The 19,167-nt window shown below is 48.7% G+C and overlaps 1 protein-coding gene across 1 annotated transcript in view; it reads right to left on the reverse strand.

Moving 5' to 3' along the window:
• Positions 1-15,725, reverse strand: part of NLRC5 (NLR family CARD domain containing 5) — a gene marked incomplete at its 3' end in the record, with an annotated part of 57,712 nt that extends 41,987 nt beyond the window's left edge. Inside the window, exons 1-11 of the mRNA XM_082862548.1 lie at positions 15,661-15,725; positions 15,188-15,299; positions 11,884-12,191; positions 11,019-11,078; positions 6,925-6,993; positions 4,067-5,741; positions 2,854-2,937; positions 2,625-2,708; positions 1,931-2,014; positions 1,719-1,808; positions 1,035-1,094 (exon numbers count right to left, since the gene is read on the reverse strand). Of these exons, the coding sequence (XP_082718674.1) occupies positions 1,035-1,094; positions 1,719-1,808; positions 1,931-2,014; positions 2,625-2,708; positions 2,854-2,937; positions 4,067-5,741; positions 6,925-6,993; positions 11,019-11,078; positions 11,884-12,191; positions 15,188-15,207 (2,534 nt within the window). The 5' untranslated portion in view covers positions 15,208-15,299; positions 15,661-15,725. The remainder of the gene's footprint in view (positions 1-1,034; positions 1,095-1,718; positions 1,809-1,930; positions 2,015-2,624; positions 2,709-2,853; positions 2,938-4,066; positions 5,742-6,924; positions 6,994-11,018; positions 11,079-11,883; positions 12,192-15,187; positions 15,300-15,660) is intronic.
• Between the last annotated feature and the right edge of the window lie 3,442 nt (positions 15,726-19,167).

Consider the following 19,167-nt stretch of genomic DNA (forward strand, 5'->3'; position numbering starts at 1 on the left):
TACCATCTGTGGTTCAGAAGGCCAGGAGCATGGACCGCATGTGGGTGCAGGCTGTGGGAAGCCAAGGCACCACCAAGTGTTCTCTCCAACTGGGCCAGGGGAGGACCGGGGTCTGCAGGGATGCTGGAACATCATGGATTTTCATAGACTTCTAGATCAGTGCTGTCCAAAAGAACTCTCTGCAAGGATGGAAATGTTTTGTATTTGTTCCATCCACTATGGGAGCCACTAGCCAACTGTGGCCATTGAGCACTTGAAATGTGGCTAAAGTGGCTGATGAACTGAAATGATCACTTTATTCAATTTTAATTAATATAAAATTAAATAGCCACATGGGCTAGTAGCTACCGTATTGGGCATCATAGCTCTCTGCAGTCAGAGGGTAAAAAGACATTGGTCCTCCCAGATCCCTGTATGGGTGAGGAAACTGAGGCTCAGAGCAGGGAAAGGACTTGCATGAGGACATACAACTTCATGTGTTTCTGAGTCTCACAGGGAGGGATGTGAGGGAAACACAGAAAGTTCTTTAATGGAAAGGCAACTTCCCTATTTCTGCCCAGTAAGGACTGGCCAAGCTGGAATCCATGCACAGCTGGAACAGCTAGCACTTGAATGGCAACTGGATGCCAGCAGTGCTCTAGGCACTTTAAATGTGTTAATTCATTTAATTCTCAGAATAAGTCTAAGATGTTGGTACCATAATTGCCTTCCTCCTTTTTTAATTGGAAGAGTTTTCCCTGCATAGTATCGCCAGTCTCACCATATCTTCATGTCCTCCCTAAGGGTCTGATTCACTCTGAGACTTCTGATGATGCCCGCTCATCACAGGAGCTGGATGTGGTCCAGAGACACTAGAGGAAGCTCAGTCCTTGGCCAACTCTGAGAAGTCAGTCATTTCCCAGGGGAGCAGTAGCAAGAAAAATCCCCGCATTCCAGCTCTTCCTAAACTCTTTTTGCCACTTTTCCCCACAACTACCTAAGCCCAGATTGCTTCTCAGAATGAGCCCAAACCCACCCCATCCCTAGCTTCTTACCCTTGTAGCTCTGTAGCCGTCTCTGTGGGTGGGGATAGAAGGAAGATGAGGTCCGCCTTCCTGCAGGGTCAGACACTGAGCCGTGAAACCAGTACACCAGCCCTACCTGTGCACCCTGTGCTGCCCCAAACATCCAGAGAAAGCTGATTTTGTAATCGACACAGAAACAGAACTGGCATAAGTGCTCAATATCAGACATGTAAAATTGTGACTATGTCGTTGCTAGACGAATCCTGAGTGTTTTAAAAAGTCAGGAAAACAATTTTTGCTAGAAAAATTACAAAAGTTAGGAATGCTGAGAGTTTCTATAGGAGCCGCAGTGTTGGGATTAAGAGGCATTACACTTCGTCTACCCCGCGACCCCAACTGGCTAGTTCAGCACCACGGAGAGCGACACGGGACTCAGGATTCCCTCCGCTCTGCCTATTGTTCCTGGATTTGTTGATTCATTCCCTCAACCACCCATCCATCCGTCTATCCATTTATCTTTTCACTCATTCACTATTTATTGAGTACGAGGTGCCAGGACTGAGCTGGGCTCTGGAGATACTGATGTGAGTAAAACAGACTCAGGCATGCACACGTAGGTCTTGCAGACCAGTGGCCTCCTCCTTTTCCCATCCCCACTTTCTCCTCCCCTTTTCTCAAGACCCTGAAGGCCAGGACCCCATTCCCCCTGCTCACCTGACCTGCAGCATCCTGACGGTGGGGCACGTGACTGCCACATTCGTCAAGGAGAGGAGGGTTGACACGGAGACCTTGCTGAGGCTCAGGCTGCATGATTGTGGCAAAGGTGTCAGGAGTGAATCCCCCATCCCATCCACCCCAGACTCTCTCTGCTCTCCAAGGGAGGAGGGGGAGGTCACTCAGGCAGGGGTGGTGGAAAGACAGCTTACTCAAGCTTCCGGAGCCGCGGCAGGCAAGGCAGTACCTCCACGATGCTCAGCACCTCCCAGTCCTTGAGCTGGTTGTCCCGAAAACTGTAGGGAGACCGAGGCCCAGTCCCTCAGCCTTGGGGTTGAGAGACTTGGGAGCCCCAGGTGGCAGGCGACAGGCGTGGCCATCTTCATGCAGGAGACACAAGATAGGGGCCTACGAGAAGTTCGTGGTATCCAGCAGGCCCAGCTAGGAGGAAAGGCCCTCTGTATGTGGATCTAAGTGTGCAGGCATGTGTGTGCTGCACATGTGCATGTATGTGTGGCATATACTTAAGTGAGCAGGCAAGTGCAAGTGTGTGTGCACATATGTGCATGAATGTGGACGTATGTGTGTGTTTCATGCCTTTATGTGTACCCACACAGCACCTGCCTTCTCTCAGGGTCACAGAAAGAAGGGAGGGACCCTCAAAACTCAAGCTCCTTCAAGATGTCCCAAAATATTAGCACTTCTCTGGGGTCTCTGGGAGCCTTGTGTTTGGATCCAGTCCCACCCAGTTCTTGGATTGATGCCTCTCCTCTCTGGGTCTCACTGAAAAAGTAGTGGCCAGACCCTAATGGAATATACAGGACCCAGTCCAGGCTCAAGGGGGGCCCTGGGACCTGGACAGTGAATCCTCCCCTCAGCCAGCGAGCCCTCCTGGAGCTCACTCACCTGATCTCTTCCAGCTGTGGACAGAGGGGCAGAGCCTGCACCAGGTGGCTGATGCCTTGAGCAGTGATCTTACTTCCTGCTAACCTACAGGGTAAGCAAAGATAGTGGGAAGAATGGGGATGGGAAAGGGGACAGACCAGGAATCTGCCCTGTGCAGGGTTGAGGGGCGGGAGGAGAGTTCCAAGCATCGCCGGCTGAGGATCCATCTCGGTCCCAAGCCCTGACTCACCCCAGCTTCTTCAGGCTCCCCATTGTCGGCAAGCACCTGGAGAGGGCTTCGGCAAAGGCGTCCCCACACTTCCTGCTCTTAAAGCTGCCACGGGAAGAGGCGAAGTGGCAGAAGATCAATGGTGGGCAGGGCTTAGAGTTCATCACCCATTCCCTCCTCTGAGAGATGGAATTTAATCCAGTAATGTCAATAGTAGTAGTTGTTGCTGTAATTGTTGTAGTAGTAACAAATACATATTATGGCAGACACTGCTAATCGTCTACCAAAACCCATTCTCCGCTGTAGCTATCACTGGGAACATGGTTTCCCAGCCTCCCCTGCAGCTCAGTGTGACCATACGACTCCGACTATGTTGTCACCACTGGAATGTGAATGGAAAGGATGTGCTCTATTTCCAGGACTGAGCTTTAACCCATTGGGCATGTCTAATCCGTGTTCTCTCTTTACTTTCCCCCAAGCCAGAGCACAGATGTGTCTGTGATCCAGCTCTGACCATGCAGATCAAGATGCCCAAGGAGATGATGCTGCAACCATGGAAGGGACCTGGGTCTCTTCATGGCCGTGTGGAGCTGAGCCATCCCACTGACCTGGACCACTTACCTCTGAGTCTTCCATAAGAGTGAAAAAAAAAAAACAAAAACAAAAACCACCACATTATTTAATCCACTGTATATGGAGGGGGAGGGATTCTTTGTTATTGCAGCCTAAACTTTTCTCTAGCTACTACACATATTGAGCCTTTACTCTGTGCCAGGAACTGTGCCACGCAGTGTTTTTCATGCATTATTTCATCTCATTCTCCCAACAACCCTATCAAGGAGGTATTATTACTGATTCATTTTAGGCATAAAGAGACTCGGGCTGAGAGGTTAAATACCCTGTCCAAAGCAAAGAGGCTCTAACAGCACAGCCTGGATCAGATGCTCCAGCCCATGACTGAGAGAAAAAGAGGGAAAGACTGAATCCAGAAACCATAACTAGAGGAGATCTAACTGGACCCCAGAGTTCCTGGAGAGGCAAGGACCTTCCTCACCGTGTCACAGGCTAGGGGGCAGTAAGGAAGGACCTATCTCTTCTGATATTCAAGATTCTTCCTCAGTTTTCCTCAGCTGGGTTCTGCCGAGACTGGCTGGCCTCCGTTCTCCCAAAAGTCCAGTTCTCTCCCAGGGATGTTCCCAGGTACCCCCCAGAGCTCCCCTGTCCTTACTCTCACCTGAGATTCTCTACCTGCCCACAGCCTGCCAGGGCTTCAGGGCAGCGGGGCTCCAGGGGGCAGCCCTCGAAATCCAGGTGGATGGGGGCATCCCTGTGCCCTAGGATGTTGGTCAGGGCAGCCAGGTCGGCGTAGGTCAGCAGGAAGTTGTGGAAGGGCATTTCACGGGGGAGGCTCTGGGCTGTGAAGCCAGCCAGCTCAGGCACCTGTGTCTCACCCACACAGTGACACAGCTCTACAACCTTTGGTCCTGTGAGCCTGCGGGTGGCCAACTTCCTCAGTGCTTGCACCACTGCTGCCTGCTTGGTACCCACCCAGGCCTCGTCCTGCTGTGCCAGGAGGCTGAGGAAGGGGCGGCAGGCACAGGATGCCAGGCCCGCCAGAAAGGTGGGGAGGTGGTCTGTGAGGCTCAGTCTAGCTTTGCTTCGCTGTACCCAGCGAGAAGTGAGGATGACATGTTGGGAGAGTGTATCTTTGTCCACCTGGGGGCTGGCCATCAGGTGCAGGGCAGCAAAAAACTCCTGCAGGCTTAGGTGGGTGAAGGCATAGCCTGTCTCCTGGTGCCCGGGCCCCGTGCACACACAGAAGGAGGTCATCAGGCCGAGGGCAGCCCCGAAGGCCATCACGGGTGGAGGGATGTCACCTGCAGAGAAGATGACCTTCCCTGTCTCCAGGCCCCGCAGGGCCACCTCCCCGAGACCCAGCAGGGACTCGGCAGGCAGGAACCCTTGGGGGCTGAGGGTTAGCACCATCTGCACGTAGTTCTGGGTCATGGTGGGCAGGAGGGCCGCAGACTGGCCTGGAGAGCTGCCCGGGAGCAGATGGTAGAGGCAGAGGCAGGCGACTCGGCACAGAGCGGGCAGGGCACACATGCTCCAGAGACGTCTGTCTGCCCTCAGCTCTGCTAGGGCTGCCTCCTGGGATGGCTGGTCACTGAAGAAGCGGCTCACGTACTCCTCCACCCGTGGTCCGTCAAAGCCCCACATGTGGACTGTGGCCACCTCGGTGGGCAGGCAGGCGGGCAGCTTCCCTGGACGGGAGGTGGCCATTACCCAGCAGCCCGGCAGGAGGGTCCCACGGCAGAGGCGGGAGAAGAGGGTGAGGGCTGATGCTGGGTCCTCAGGGCCTGCAGTCTCCTTGCTGGAGCAGGGGTGGAAGACCTCGTCCAGCCCATCAAAGATCAGCAGGGTTCCGTTAGCATTCTCCTGCAGGTACTCGAAGACGGCCTCGGGGCCAGCCTCAGGCCTCAGGTACAGATCAAAAAGGAGCTGGGGTAGCGTCAAGAAACCTGTGATCACGTTGAGCTGGCGGAATTCGAACAGGAACAGGGCCTGGAAGCGGTCCAGCTGCCCATCAGCCCACTTCTGGCAGAGCCGGTGGGCCAGCGTGGTCTTGCCCATGCCCGACTTCCCCAGAAGCACCGTCACTCTTGGGCCCCTGTTGGCCTTGGTATTGAAGAGGTCCCGAATGTTCACGTCGGTGCCATCTTCTGCCTTGGGGTCCCCTCTAACGGCCCCCTCCTGAGCGTCGAAGGGTGCTGAGGCCCGGCTCCATTGCAAGATTGGAGGGATGTAGACTTGGGGGAAGGCAAGCGGCTGCCCTGGCCTGGGGGTCCTGTCGGCATAGCGCTGCTGGGCAGAAGTCCTAAGCAGCTGCAGGTACCTCTTGGCCAGCTCTGCAGGGGACAGGGAGATTGCATGAGAGCCGGGGGCCTCCCCGCGCCACTCACCACAGTATCAGGTTGTTGGGAGCCTGTAGCCTTGGCCATGTACGTATGGGGATGGGGGACAGCAAGAGCACACAGGTGCTCTTATGCCCCCCAAATTCCTAGAATTAATTGGCTCTACAGAAGCACAGGCTCTGACAGCCGTTTACACAGGGAAGTAGGAATGGGGAAGTGTGGACCACGGCTCTATTTGTTTTGCAACAATGTAAGTGATGTAAAGTTTTCAATGAGATGGGGGGAGGGGAAGGGGGGCACTTCCTTTGCAGTATCTTATTGGAACAAGCTTTCACTGTGATATCGAAGTAACCTGCCTGCGGCCTCCATCCCCACAGTGTTTCAGCTGTGTGATGCCCACGATGACCACTAACACGCTGTGGGCCCAGGCACTGGACAATTGGAACTGCGGAAGCTGGTCAATAGTCAATACCTACATTGCCGGGTGTTGACTTTAATTGCAGGGTCATTTGGGAGATCTTGGGTGGCCCAGGGGAGGGCCCGGGGCCACTGTTGGGGGACACTGGATACCCCTGCTGGGGGGGCGCCTGACATAGTGTCCTATTTTATACAGATATGAATCCTCTGACCAGCTGTGAATCCTCTGGCTATGCCCCATGGGGCTGGGTTTCCCAGCTGGTGGGACAACTGGTGGAGAATGACAGAAGTTTCTGTCCCGGCCTGACCGGTCCACAGCAGCCCCCATGTCTTCCCAGGGGCCCCCAAGGCTTCTGCCTTGCTATCCAGCTCAGCCCTAAACTGGCCAATGGGAGCCCAGTTCTGAGGTCATGCTGTTTACATCCCTGGAGCTCCCTCAACCCTGAGGACATGGGAGTATCCCCGGAAAAGCCTGGATGGTGAAGCTGCGACCTGCTGGGATGCTGTGAGCTCCTTCAGCTGAGCCGTCTCTGGAGAAGCCCTGCTGTGGCCCACTGGGCAAGGTGCTTCCTTGCCAGACCTAGCTCTCTCCTCTACCCACCCAGGACCTCCTCTTCTTCCCTCCTGGGAGCTTGGAAGACAAGAGTCAGGGGGCCCATGACTGGAAGCCTGTTATCAGAGGACAGAGTCCAGGATCTGTGTCCTTGCCCCAAGGCAATCCAATCCAGTGTTCGGGCCCCCCCCCACCCTTGGTACCCACCTTGCTCCTGCTTCTTGAACTGCTTTGGGCGAGGTGAGGACCCACAGCTCTGATGAGGCCGCTTGAGTCCTGGAAAGGATGAAGGAAGGAGTAAGGGGTGAGGTCTGGGGGCCTGGGCTGAGGGGGTAGCCAGCACCTTCAGGGAGCTCCATTCCACAGACAGGCAGCAGCCAGACAAGTATATCCACGCGCAGGGACTGAGTGAAGGCAGACGGCAGGCAAAGGCTGCACCAGCATCAGTTCCTGTTTGCAGAGGGGTCCCAGGCCCAAGTGAGAGGGCTGGAGGCTCTGGGCCTGGGCATCTCCCAGCCCAGAACGCAGGAAGCAGGGCCCACAGCCAACAGCCTCAAGCACCAAATGGCTTGGAAAGCACCCAGCTCTGGGCACTGCTGGTTGGAAAAGTGGAGCTTCCACGAGGCTTCGTCAGGCCTGTGCCCTCCCTCCTGTACCGGTGTGTTTTATCCCCTTTTTTTTCACATCTTCCAAACTTCCTCACTTCTCTTACTAGTTTCATGAGTTCTTGTCTGGTTGCATGGATTTTCAAGAGTCACTTTAATACCTTTCAGAAGAGGTTGGGAAAGGAAGAAGGAGAACAAGAAGGAGGGGGAGACGGAAAGGAGGGGAGGAAGAAAGAAAGAGGGCTATGGAAGAATTTTAAGAAGTAAAGCAGGACACTCCTAGAGCCAGGCACTGGTGATCAATCAGAACGGCCGCTGGAGCAGGTCTCTTGCCCCGCCAGGTGTTAAACTTTTAGATGCTGGTCTGCAGGGAAACCCAGGGGTCCCGAAGAGGGGCTGGAATCAGTGTAAGATATATTGGGGGGCACTGAGCGGCTTGCAGGATCTTAGTTCCCCGACCAGGGATTGACCTGCGCCCTCGGCAGTGACAGCACTGAGTCCTAACCACTGGAACACCAAGGAATTCCCTTGTATTTCAATATTTTAACGAGTCTTTTACTAATAACGGACTCACTAGCTAAATATCAACCAGGCCTGGTCATAGCCAGGTGACAAGTATTCCAGCTCAGTGATAAGGGACAGAGGGACCAGGTATCAAACAGTTTTGATTTATTGGGGAGCTAGGATTACGGGATGGATGTTTTCTGTTATAGCCATGCACAGATATAAGTAAAAAGTCAATATTTCTATAGAAATAAAGGTTCTGAAACCACAGCAAACATCATACTTAATGGTCAAAGACGGAAAGCTTTTCCTCTAAGATCAGGAACAAGGGAAGGATGCCTGCATTCACCACTTCAACTCAACACAGAACTGGCAGCTCTAGCCAGAGCAATTACGCCAGAAAAAGAAATAAAAGGCAGCCAAATTGGAAAAAAGAAGTCAACTTATCTCTGTTTGCAGATGATCAGATCTTATACGCAGAAAACCCCAAAGACAGCCACAAAAAAGCTGTTAAAACTAATAAATGAATTCAGCAAAGTAGCAGGATATAAAGTCAACACACAAAAGTCAGTTACCCCCAATAAAGATGTTAAAAAAAAAAAAGTCAGTTACATTTCTATACATGAACAAAGAACAATCTGAAAAGAGAACGACCAAACTAATTCCATCTACAGTAGTATCAAAAAGAGCAAAATACTTAGGAATTAACTTAACCAAGGACGTGAAAGATTTGTACAATGAAAACTACAGAATGTTGCTGAAAGAAATTAAAGAAGACATAAATAAATGAAACACATGTTCGTGAATTGGAAGACTTAATAATGTTGAAAATTTCAATATTACCCAAAGGGATCTACAGATTCAATGCAATCTCTATTACAATCCCAATGCCTTTTTTTGCAGAAATAGAGCCCATTCTAAAATTCACGTGGAATCTCAAGGGACCCCAAATGGTCAAAACAATCCCGAAAAGGAACAAAACTGGAGGATTCACACTTCCTGATTTCAAAACTTACTACAAAGCTACAATAATCAAAAACAGTGTGGTATCGGCATAAAGACAGACATAAAGACCAATGGAATAGAATAGACAGCCCAGAAATAAACCCTCACATATATGGTCAAGTGATTTTTGACAAGGGTGCCAAGACCATTCAGTGGGGGAAAGGACAGTCTTTTAAACAAATGGTGCTGGGAAAACTGGATATCCACATGCAAAGGAATAAAGTTGGACTCTTAACCTAATACCAAATACAAAACCTAACTCCAAGTGGATCAAGGGCCTAAATGTAAGACCTAAAACAATAAAACTCTTAGAAGCAAACATAAGATGAAAGTGTACGACACCGGGACTGGCAATGATTTCTTGGAGATGACACCAAAGGCACAGACATCAAAAGAATAAAAAGAAAAATTGGACTTCATAAAAATTTTTAAAATCATACATCACAAGACCCTACCCATAGAGTAAAAAGGCAACCCACAGATAGGAGAAAATATTTGTAAAACATATATCTGATAAGGGATTAATATCCATAATATAGACAGAACTCCTAAAACTCCACAACAAAAAACCAAAGAAGCCAATTCAAAATGGGCAAAGGACTTGAACAGACATTTCTCCAAAAAAGATATATGAACGGCCAATAAGCACATGAAAAGGCGTTCAACATCACTAATCATTGGGACTTCCCTGGTGGGCCAGTGGGTAAGACTCCGTACTCCCAATGCAGGGGGCCCGGGTTCGATCCCTGGTCGGGGAACTATGTCCCGCATGCCACAACTAAGAGTCCGCACACCACAACTAAAGACCCTGCACGCTGCAACTAAAGATCCCGCATACCACAACTAAGACCCAGTGCAACATAAATAAATAAATAAATATTTAAAAATCACTAATCATTAGGGAAATGCTAATCAAAACTACAATGAGATACCACCTCACACCCATTAGGATGGCAACTATCAAAAAAACAGAAAACAAAAAGTGTTGGTGAGGATGTGGAGAAACTGGAACCCTTGTGCGCTGTTGGTAGGAATGTAAAATGGTGAAGCTTCTGTGGAAAACACTGTGGAGGTGTCTCAAAAAGTTAAAAATAGAGTTGATATATGACCCTGGATCCTGGATATATATTCAAAAGAATTGAAGCAGGGTCTTGAAGAGATATTTGTTTACCCATATTCATAGCAGCATTATTCACAATAGCTAAAATATGGAAACAACCCAAGAGTCCACCGAAGGATGAATGGATAAGCAAAATGTGATTTACACATACAGTAGAATATTAGCCTTAAAAAGGAAGGAAATTCTGACACTTGCTACAACATGGATGAACCTTGAGGACATTATGCTAAGCGAAATAAGCCCGTCAAAAAGGACAAATATTGTATGATTCCACTTATACAACATACTTAGAGTAGCTAAAGTCATAGAGAGAGAAAGTAAATGGTGGTTACCAGGGGCTGGGGGAGGGCTGAATGGAGAGCTATTGTTTAATGGGTAGAGTTTGCTTTACAAGATGAAAAGAATTATGGAGATGGATGGTGGTGGTGGCATGATGATGTGAGTGTATTTAATACACTGAACTGTACACTCAAAAGTAGTCATGAGGGTAAATTTGATTCCATGTAATTTACCACAGTAAAAAGAAAAACAAAAGAAAGATTCTGAACAGAGTGTGGCCTGTGAATCAGTGAGGCGGACCATCTGATCGCTGAGCTCGCTGCGCTCCGTCAGAAAATCAGTCAGAGGCCCCCTGGGTGTGGACGGCAGTTTGTGGGTTAGTGTCAGGCCTGCGGGTGTCTGAATGGTGAGGGGCCTGAGTCTGTGGGGCTGGAGCACGAGGCCCTGAGGCTTGGGGACAGGGAAGTGAGAACGGGCTTCCCCTAGTGAAACCAGGGAGGGGATTCTGGCCGTGGTCAAGGGCTGACAACTTCAGACTCTCCCAGGAGGCTCCAGGTTAGACTCCTGGGAACATGTATCAGGACAGGCCAAAGCCTTGAGGGGCAGAGAGGGGGTGCGGGTGAGGCTGGGAGTCGTGGTGAGGGACCTGGGAAGCGTGCAGATGGGTCCAAGGATGAGGAGGCTGGTTTATGGGAAACGGCTGTGACCAGCCACCACCAGCCTGCTCTGGGTTTGAGGTGGACTTCGCGTGCTCACCCCCACTCCCACTCCCCAGCCCCGGGCCTTACCAGGGTGGAGCTGAGAGTCTGGTTGGCTTTCCTCGCCAATGTCCAGCTGCCTGGGGAAGCCTGGAAGAGGGGAGGAGATAATATGCTATGGGCACGTGCTAGGATGCCCTGGGACCAGCTCTGGCCCCATGTCTGGCTCTGGGCTCATCCCTCAGGGTGGGTTCCCAGCAAGGGAGAAATCTACACTCAGCGATCTGTGGAGGGCACAGCTGGTGGTGAGCCTTGAAGGCAGCTGGGGGCAGACACGTGTGCATATCTAAAGGTTTGTGCACATACAGGTGTGCATGTGCACGCACACGCGTTTATGCCTGCTTGTGCGCATGCACATACGTGTGTATCCATGTGTGTGTACACTGTGCCTCCCCGCCTGCCCTGCACTCTGCCTCGTAGAGTTCTTGAGTAAGTTCTCACTTTCTCTCCAAGAACACCGTCACCCCTCAATGTTCTGTGCTTCCCCACGGTGCTGTGTAAATAGAAAGAGCCCAAGAAACGTTCGCTGGACAGAACAGAGTTCAGTCAGCCTGTGCAGAAGCAGTAGTCCGAGGGCTCTCTCTCTGACTTTCTGACTGCATTGCGAAAAGAAACCTCTTGGGTGTTACAGGCTATTTGGAATTTCCTGGCAGGAAGAAGTCACCTGGTCCTTTCTCTCTGTGCATCCTGCCTTTCTGGGCAACTGGGGTGGTACAAGGTGGAAGGAGGAGTCTTCCAGGTCCCCAGTGGATTTGGTGGTGTTAGGGCATTTGCTCCGGCAGGTGCGCAGAAACATGGAATTTTGTTCCTGGTTTGGCCATGCTGTCTCTGAGCCAGACAGGTCCTGGCCTCGCCTGGGCCCCTCTGGCTCCCCACTTCTCACGGCCACTCTTACCATCTCCGTGGCCCCAAATGCTCAGCAACGGCACCTCCAGCTCCAGTGGTACGTCCAGCTCCATGCACACGCAGTGGATGAACTCCTGCCAGGTGCTCTGACCCTGGGTGTGCAGTTTGTTGAGTTGTTGGATGACCCTCTGTGTGGGGTCTGGGGACTGGTCCCCGGAGCCCAGGTCCATGTTGGGGAGGAAGAACTTCACCTTGGCGCTCAGCCATTCTGGGTCTTTGCTGAGCAGCCTCACGAGACATCCGCACAGGTTCTCGGTGCCCAGCTGGAGGCTGATGGGGTCCGTGAGCAGCCCGGCCCTGCAGGGACCAGGTAGGCAGGTGAGCTGGGGGACAACTCAGCTGGGGAGAAGGCAAGAGGGGAAGTCACAAACCACCCCCTACATCTGAGGGGAAGAGAAGAGACAGACACAGAAGACAAAGAAGTGTCCTCTCCGTGGAGTCTCAATGCCGTTGCCCAGAGCTCGGTCCCAGAAATTAATCTCCTTCTTCTGCATCCTTTGCAAAATTAATCTGTGCCTATGTATTGGCTCTGGAATGGTCTAGTTCATCCCCCGTGGATAATGCCCTGATGATGCTTTAATTCATTCTTGTTTCCATGGACCCATTTGTGCTGCTCTCTGTGTGAGCTAAGCTCATGGCAGAGACAACTAGCTGTCCCCCAAAATCTGTTCTTCCCTTCTTCCTTAGTACTAGAACCCCTGAATATTCCCTGGTCATCTGGAATAGACTATATTTCTCAGCCTCCCTTGTAGTTAGATGTATCCATGTAATTAAATTTGGGCCAATGGGATGTAGGCGGAAATGTTGTATATCATTCTTTGTTTCTTCCTGTTGGGTGGAATGCCGATGTGATGACTGAAACTTGGGCAGCCATGTTGGATTATGAGGTAGAAGCCAGTACTGAGGAAGACGGAGGGTAAAGCTTTCCTGCCCTGGACTCTCTGACTTTGAATTTCTATTACATGACAAGGAAATACATTTCTATTCTGTGTAAACCCCTGTTGCTTGGGCCTTTCTGCTATTCACAGTGAAATACAATCCTAGCTAATACAGACCATCTCCTCTCTCTCTCTAAGCAAATTCTCCCCTTCTAAACTGGAACTCTCAAACAACCTGCTGGTAGGAGTACTAATATAAGGCAAGGGACACATGTAGTGAAAGCCTAAAAAGTCTGTAGGCCCTTTGATTCAGCAATTCCATTTCTAACACTCTAGCCTTAGGAAACAATCATGGAGGTACACAGACTTTTTAGTTACAAAGCTGTGCACTGCAGGATTATTTTTAATAGTTAAAAATTGGAAGCAAAAATAAATAAATAAATAAAAGGGCTTCCCTGGTGGCGCAGTGGTTGAGAGTCCGCCTGCCGATGCAGGGGACACCGGGTTTGTGCCCCGGTCCGGGAAGATCCCACATGCCGCAGAGCAGCTGGGCCCGTGAGCCATGGCCGCTGAGCCTGCGCGTCCGGAGCCTGTGCTCCGCAACGGGAGAGGCCACAACAGTGAGAGGCCCGCGTACCGCAAAAAAATAAAATAAAATAAAAAAATTAAAAAAATAAAAAATTGGAAGCAACCTAAATATCCAACAGTGGGAGATTAACTAACTGGTTATCCATAATACAGTGGAATATACTATAACATTTGCAAATGTACTTTCTGGTACTATTTCCTTAATAATAGAGGCAAGCACTCAGAAAGCACTTACTATGTGTTAGGCACTGTTTTACGAGCTTTATGTGTCCCATCTAATTATCACAATTCCAGAGACTCCACTTCTAACGCTGAGAAAGGTAGGAGGCCTGCCCAGGGTCCAGCCATACCAACTCCCAGAGGCTGGGGCAAAGACCATGTGTCCTGGGGTTCAGACCCCAGCTTCTCCCTTGACTCTCAGCAGAGGCCTACTGGGCATATGTCCCCAGCCCCTCTGGTCATCCTTCCCCAACTAAACTAATAGCAACAACTCCTTGCTCAGGCACAGGGCTTTAGAATTCATGAAACATGCTCACATCTATGGCATGGGCAGGGATCACCATCCCCACTGAAGAGATGGAAAGACTAGGCCAAGGAAGGGTAAAGGACATGCCCAAGGTCATCATACAAGTCCATGGCAGGGCCAGGCTCAGAACTGAGATTTCTTACCTCTCAGGCCAGTAAATTTCCAAGGCTTGAGATCCCTAGGTGGCACCAGACAAGGGCTGATCCCTGCCCTTTGTGTGATCTTGGCACAAGGATGTGAACATGGCCTAGGGCACAGTTTCTTTTCTGGACTATAATGTCCAAAATCATATGGCCCATAACGAAATCATCCAGGGCAGCAAGGTGCCAGGCGGAAGTGAGGAGTGCCTGGATGGCATAATTTCTGGGAAAGTCCTTCAAATTCAAATTTCCCCTCTAGACAGTCTAACATGATGCCATTGTTCCCACCATGAGTGCTCTATCCCCTGGGGGTAAGACCTTAAGCTCTTTAAAAATAACCATCCCTGGAAGAAAAAGCACATTATATTATTATTGGTCATTGTGAAAGTCTGTGGGAAATAGCCTTGGAGACAGAGGTTCATAGTAGAAAGAGCGTCAGCCCCAGAGTTAGGAGACGGGTGTGCCTGTCCCAGCTCTGTAACTAATTCTCTGTTCAGTTCCAGATCTCGGCTGTTCCTTTAGCCCGGGTCCGGGAAAGAGGATAATGTGGACTAGAGGCCCCAGTCGACTCATATTAGACAAGAACTGAGACCAGGAAATAACTTATGTTGTCATAAGCCACGGGGACTTTGGAGGTTGTTTGTTACTGCAGCATACACTAGCTTATCTTAACTGATACACTCTTTTTTTTTTTTTTTTTTTTTTGCGGTATGCGGGCCTCTCACTGTTGCGGCCTCTCCCGTTGCGGAGCACAGGCTCCGGACGCGCAAGCCCAGCGGCCATGGCTCACGGACCCAGCCGCTCCGCGGCATGTGGGATCTTCCCGGACCGGGGCACGAACCCGTGTTCCCTGCATCGGCAGGCGGACCCTCAACCACTGCGCCACCAGGAAGCCCTGATACACTCTTAATATGAGCAAATCTCTTCTCTGTCAGGGCCTTGGTCACACCATCCATGGAAAGAGTAGATGCTGACGCAGGTCCTTGCTGACGTTCTGCGTCTGATGATTCTCACGCTCATGCTGAAGGGTGACTAAGGGTAACTTTGCTATATTGGGGGCAGTCCAGGGAGCAGTAGGGTGCAGTCTTGGCAGTAGGAGGGTGGGGGATGAAGGAGTGGATGGGAGGGAAAGAGAGGAGGCAAAGGGGAATGATCACCTACCTGGCTTCCTGGTTCATCATAGATGTTCTAGGATGTCCACAGAGAGGGTCTCATGGGTTCCTGGGCCAAGTTCCCGAGCTGGATTTTCAGGTTCTTTCCATAGGACAGGCCCCTAAGAGAGAGGAGACAGTGCACTCTCCCCATCATTATTCCAAGTTCCAAGAGGAATTCTGTAAAGAAGGCACTGACCCCTATACCCCTGACACCGCTGAGGACAGAGACCCAGAAACAGTCTCCTCGTCTTCAGGTACAGATCTTCTTCTTCCCCAACCAAGATTCTTTTTGTCCCTGGACTGTTCACAGCCCAGCCCTCCCTGGTGTCACCTCCCGCCGTATCTGGCCCAGAGGATGCCCCTCTTCCTCTTCCAACTTGAACATTCCCCTTACAGTGACTAGTGATGTCACTGCAGGCTCCTCAAATTCAGCAGACTTATTACAGCTAATTTATTGGATGAAAATGGAATAATCCTTACCACAGATGTCAGCTTCCTTTCCTAATAAAACTCCAAAGAGGTTAGAATGTGCAGTCTTCTCTCTTAATACGTCATGAAGAAGTTTTTAAATAATCAAGAGCAAACATTCTTAATGAGAAAACCCAGAGGCATCGATCACTATCTCACCAAGAGGACAATAAAATGATGCTCTGATATTTTATAATAACTATGAATGGAGTATAACCTTTAAAAATTGTGAATCATGATGTTGTACACATGTAACTTACATAACATTGTACATCAACTATATCTCAATAAAAAATAAAATAAAATGATGCTCTGGCACAAATGCCTATGTAATACAGCTTTAGAGATCTCATCTAACAATAAGAAATAGAGAAGAAAAAAGATGGCTAAAAAGTACATGGAAGAACGGAAGAAAGGCAAGAGAGTAGTGTGCACTGATTATCTCCGAAGTATGAGGAATGTAACAACAAAGTTCCAGACTTTAGATCAATCCACACCAAGAGGGCACATTCTATAGAGAGCCCAGAAATAAACCCACACACCTATGGTCAATTAATCTTTGACAAAGGAGGCAAAAATATACAATGGGGAAAAGATGGTCCCTTCAGCAAGTGGTGCTGGGAAAGTTGGACAGCTGCATGTAAATCAATGAAGTTAGAACACACCCTCACGCCATACACAGCAATAAACTCAATGGCTTAAAGACTTAAATATAAGACATGACACCATAAAACTCTTAGAAAAAAATATAGGCAAAACACTCTCTGACATAAATCGTACCAATGTTCTTAGGTCAGTCTCCCAAGGCAAGAGAAATAAAAGCAAAAATAAACAAATGGGACCTAATCAAACTTACAAGCTTTTGTACTGCAAAGGAAACTGTAAACAAAACGAAAAGACAACCTACGGACTGGGAGAAAATATTTGCAAATAATGTGACGGACAAGGGCTTAATTTCCAAAACATACAAATATCTCATACAACTCAATAACAAAAAAATGAAAAATGCAATCAAAAAATGGGCAGAAGACCTAAATAGACATTTCTCCAAATAAGATACATAGATGGCCAATAGGCACATGAAAAGATGCTCAACATTGTTAATTATTAGAGAAATGCAAATCAAAACTACAATGAGGTACCACCTCACATCGGTCAGCACGGCCGGCATTAAAAAGTCTATGAATGCTGGAGAGGGTGTGGAGAAAAGGGAACCCACCTACACTGTTGTAAACTGGTGCAGCCACTATGGAGAACAATATGGAGGTTCCTCAAAAAACTAAAAATAGAGTTGCCATATGATCCAGCAATCCCACTCCTAGGCATATACCCAGACAAAACCATAATTCGAAAAGATACATGCACCCCTATGTTCACAGCAGCACTATTCACAACAGCCAAGACATGGAAACAACCTAAATGTCCATCAACAGACGAATGGATAAGGAAGATGTGGCGTATATATATATATATATATATATATATACACACACACACACACATATATGTATATACACACACATACACATATGTATATATACATGTACACACACACACACACACACACACACACACACTGGAATACTACACAGCCATAAAAGAGAATGAAACGGTGCCATGTGCAGCAACATGGATGCAACTAGAGATTATCATACTAAGTGAAGTAGGTCAGAAAGAGGAAGACAAATACCATATGATATCACTTCTATGTGGAATCTAAAATATGACTCAGATGAACTTATCTACAAAACAGACTCACAGAGAACAGACTTGTGTTTGTCAAGGGGGAGGGGTGGCGGGGGAGGGATGGACTGGGAGTTTGGGATTAGCAGATGCAAACTATTAGTATAGAGTGGATAAACAACAAGGTCCTACTGTATAGCACAGGGAACTATATTCAATATTCTATAATAAGCCATAATGGAAAATTATAGGAAAAAGACTATATATATATATATATGTGTGTGTATGTGTGTGTGTATGTATAACTGAATCACTTTGCCATATAGCAGAAATTAACACGACATTGTAAATCAACTACACTTCATAAAATAAATTTTTAAAAAGGAGAGCATATTCTAATATAACAGAGATAAGTACTGTAGTTAGAAACAAGGAAAAAAAAACACGGCCTGTTGAAGAGCTACTGAGGTAATAATGGCTTTTTTAAAAAGAAAACTCTCAAATTCTAACAGAAGAAATGGAGAGAAGCATGAGCAAACTGAAATAAAGCCTTGCTATGGACTGAATGTTTGTGTTCCCCCCAGACTTATATGATGAAGCTTAAATCTGCAGTGTGACGGTATTTGGAGATGGAGCCTTTGAGAGGTAATTAGGTCATGAGGATGCAGCCCTCATGATGGGTTTAGTGCCCTTATAAGGAAAGGCAGGAGAGATGTGCTTCCTCTCTCTGCTCACTGCCACATGAGGAGGATAAAGGGAGGAAGCAGCCATCTGCAAATCAAGAAGAGGGTTCTCACTGGGCACCGGATCTGCTGGCACCTTGATCTTGGACTTCCCAGCCTCCAGAACTGTGAGAAATAAATGTGTGTTGTGTAAGCCACCCAGTCTATGGTATTCTGTTATGACTGCCAGAACTACAGAAAGTGAAAGGAAAAAACCCTCTAAGTTAATAGACATATTTAAGGCAATGCCTTAAATATATTACAGTAGGATACTTCTGAGAACTTGGTAAAATTATAATAATGGTCATTTAGACAAAAAATGGCAGATATGACAAGTGTTTGTATGCCTTAACTATTTCATAATAAATATTTTGAATTAGAATTAGATAAAAAGAAAAAAAAAGAAAGGCAATTATATCAAATTATATCAAAGACTATTCATTGGAAGAGGCAGGCAATAATGGAGAGGCTTCCAAACAAAGGCATTTTATAAAGTAACTGTCATTAAAACTTTATGGTACCAGGCGCTTCTCTGGTGGTGCAGTGGTTAAGAATCCACCTGCCAATGCAGGGGACATGGGTTTGAGCCCTGGTCCGGGAAAATCCCACATGCCGCAGAGCAACTAAGCCCGTGCGCCACAACTACTGAGCCTGCATTCTAGAGCCCACGAGCCACAACTACTGAGCCCTCGTGCCACAACTACTGATGCTGGCGCCTAGAGCCCGTGCTCCGCAACAAGAGAAGCCACTGCAATGAGAAGCCCGCGTACTGCAACAAAGAGTAGCCCCTGCTCGCCGCAACTAGAGAAAGCCTGCAGGCAGCAACGAAGACCCAACACAGCTAAAAATAATAAATAAAAAAAAATAAATTTATAAAAAAATACTATACAAAAAAAAAAGAATCCACCTGCCAATGCAGGGGACACGGGTTCGAGCCATGGTCTGGGAAGATCCCACATGCTGTGGAGCAACTAAGCCCATGTGCCACAACTACTGAGCCCGTGTGCCCTACAGCCCGTGCACCGCAACTACTGAGCCCACACGCCACAACTACTGAAGCCCGCGCACCCTAGGGCCCGCATGCCACAACTACTGAGCCCGCGTGCGGCAGCTA

The sequence above is a fragment of the Leucopleurus acutus genome (assembly GCF_964270905.1).
Source record: "Leucopleurus acutus genome assembly, chromosome: 20".
NCBI lineage: Eukaryota > Metazoa > Chordata > Mammalia > Artiodactyla > Delphinidae > Leucopleurus > Leucopleurus acutus.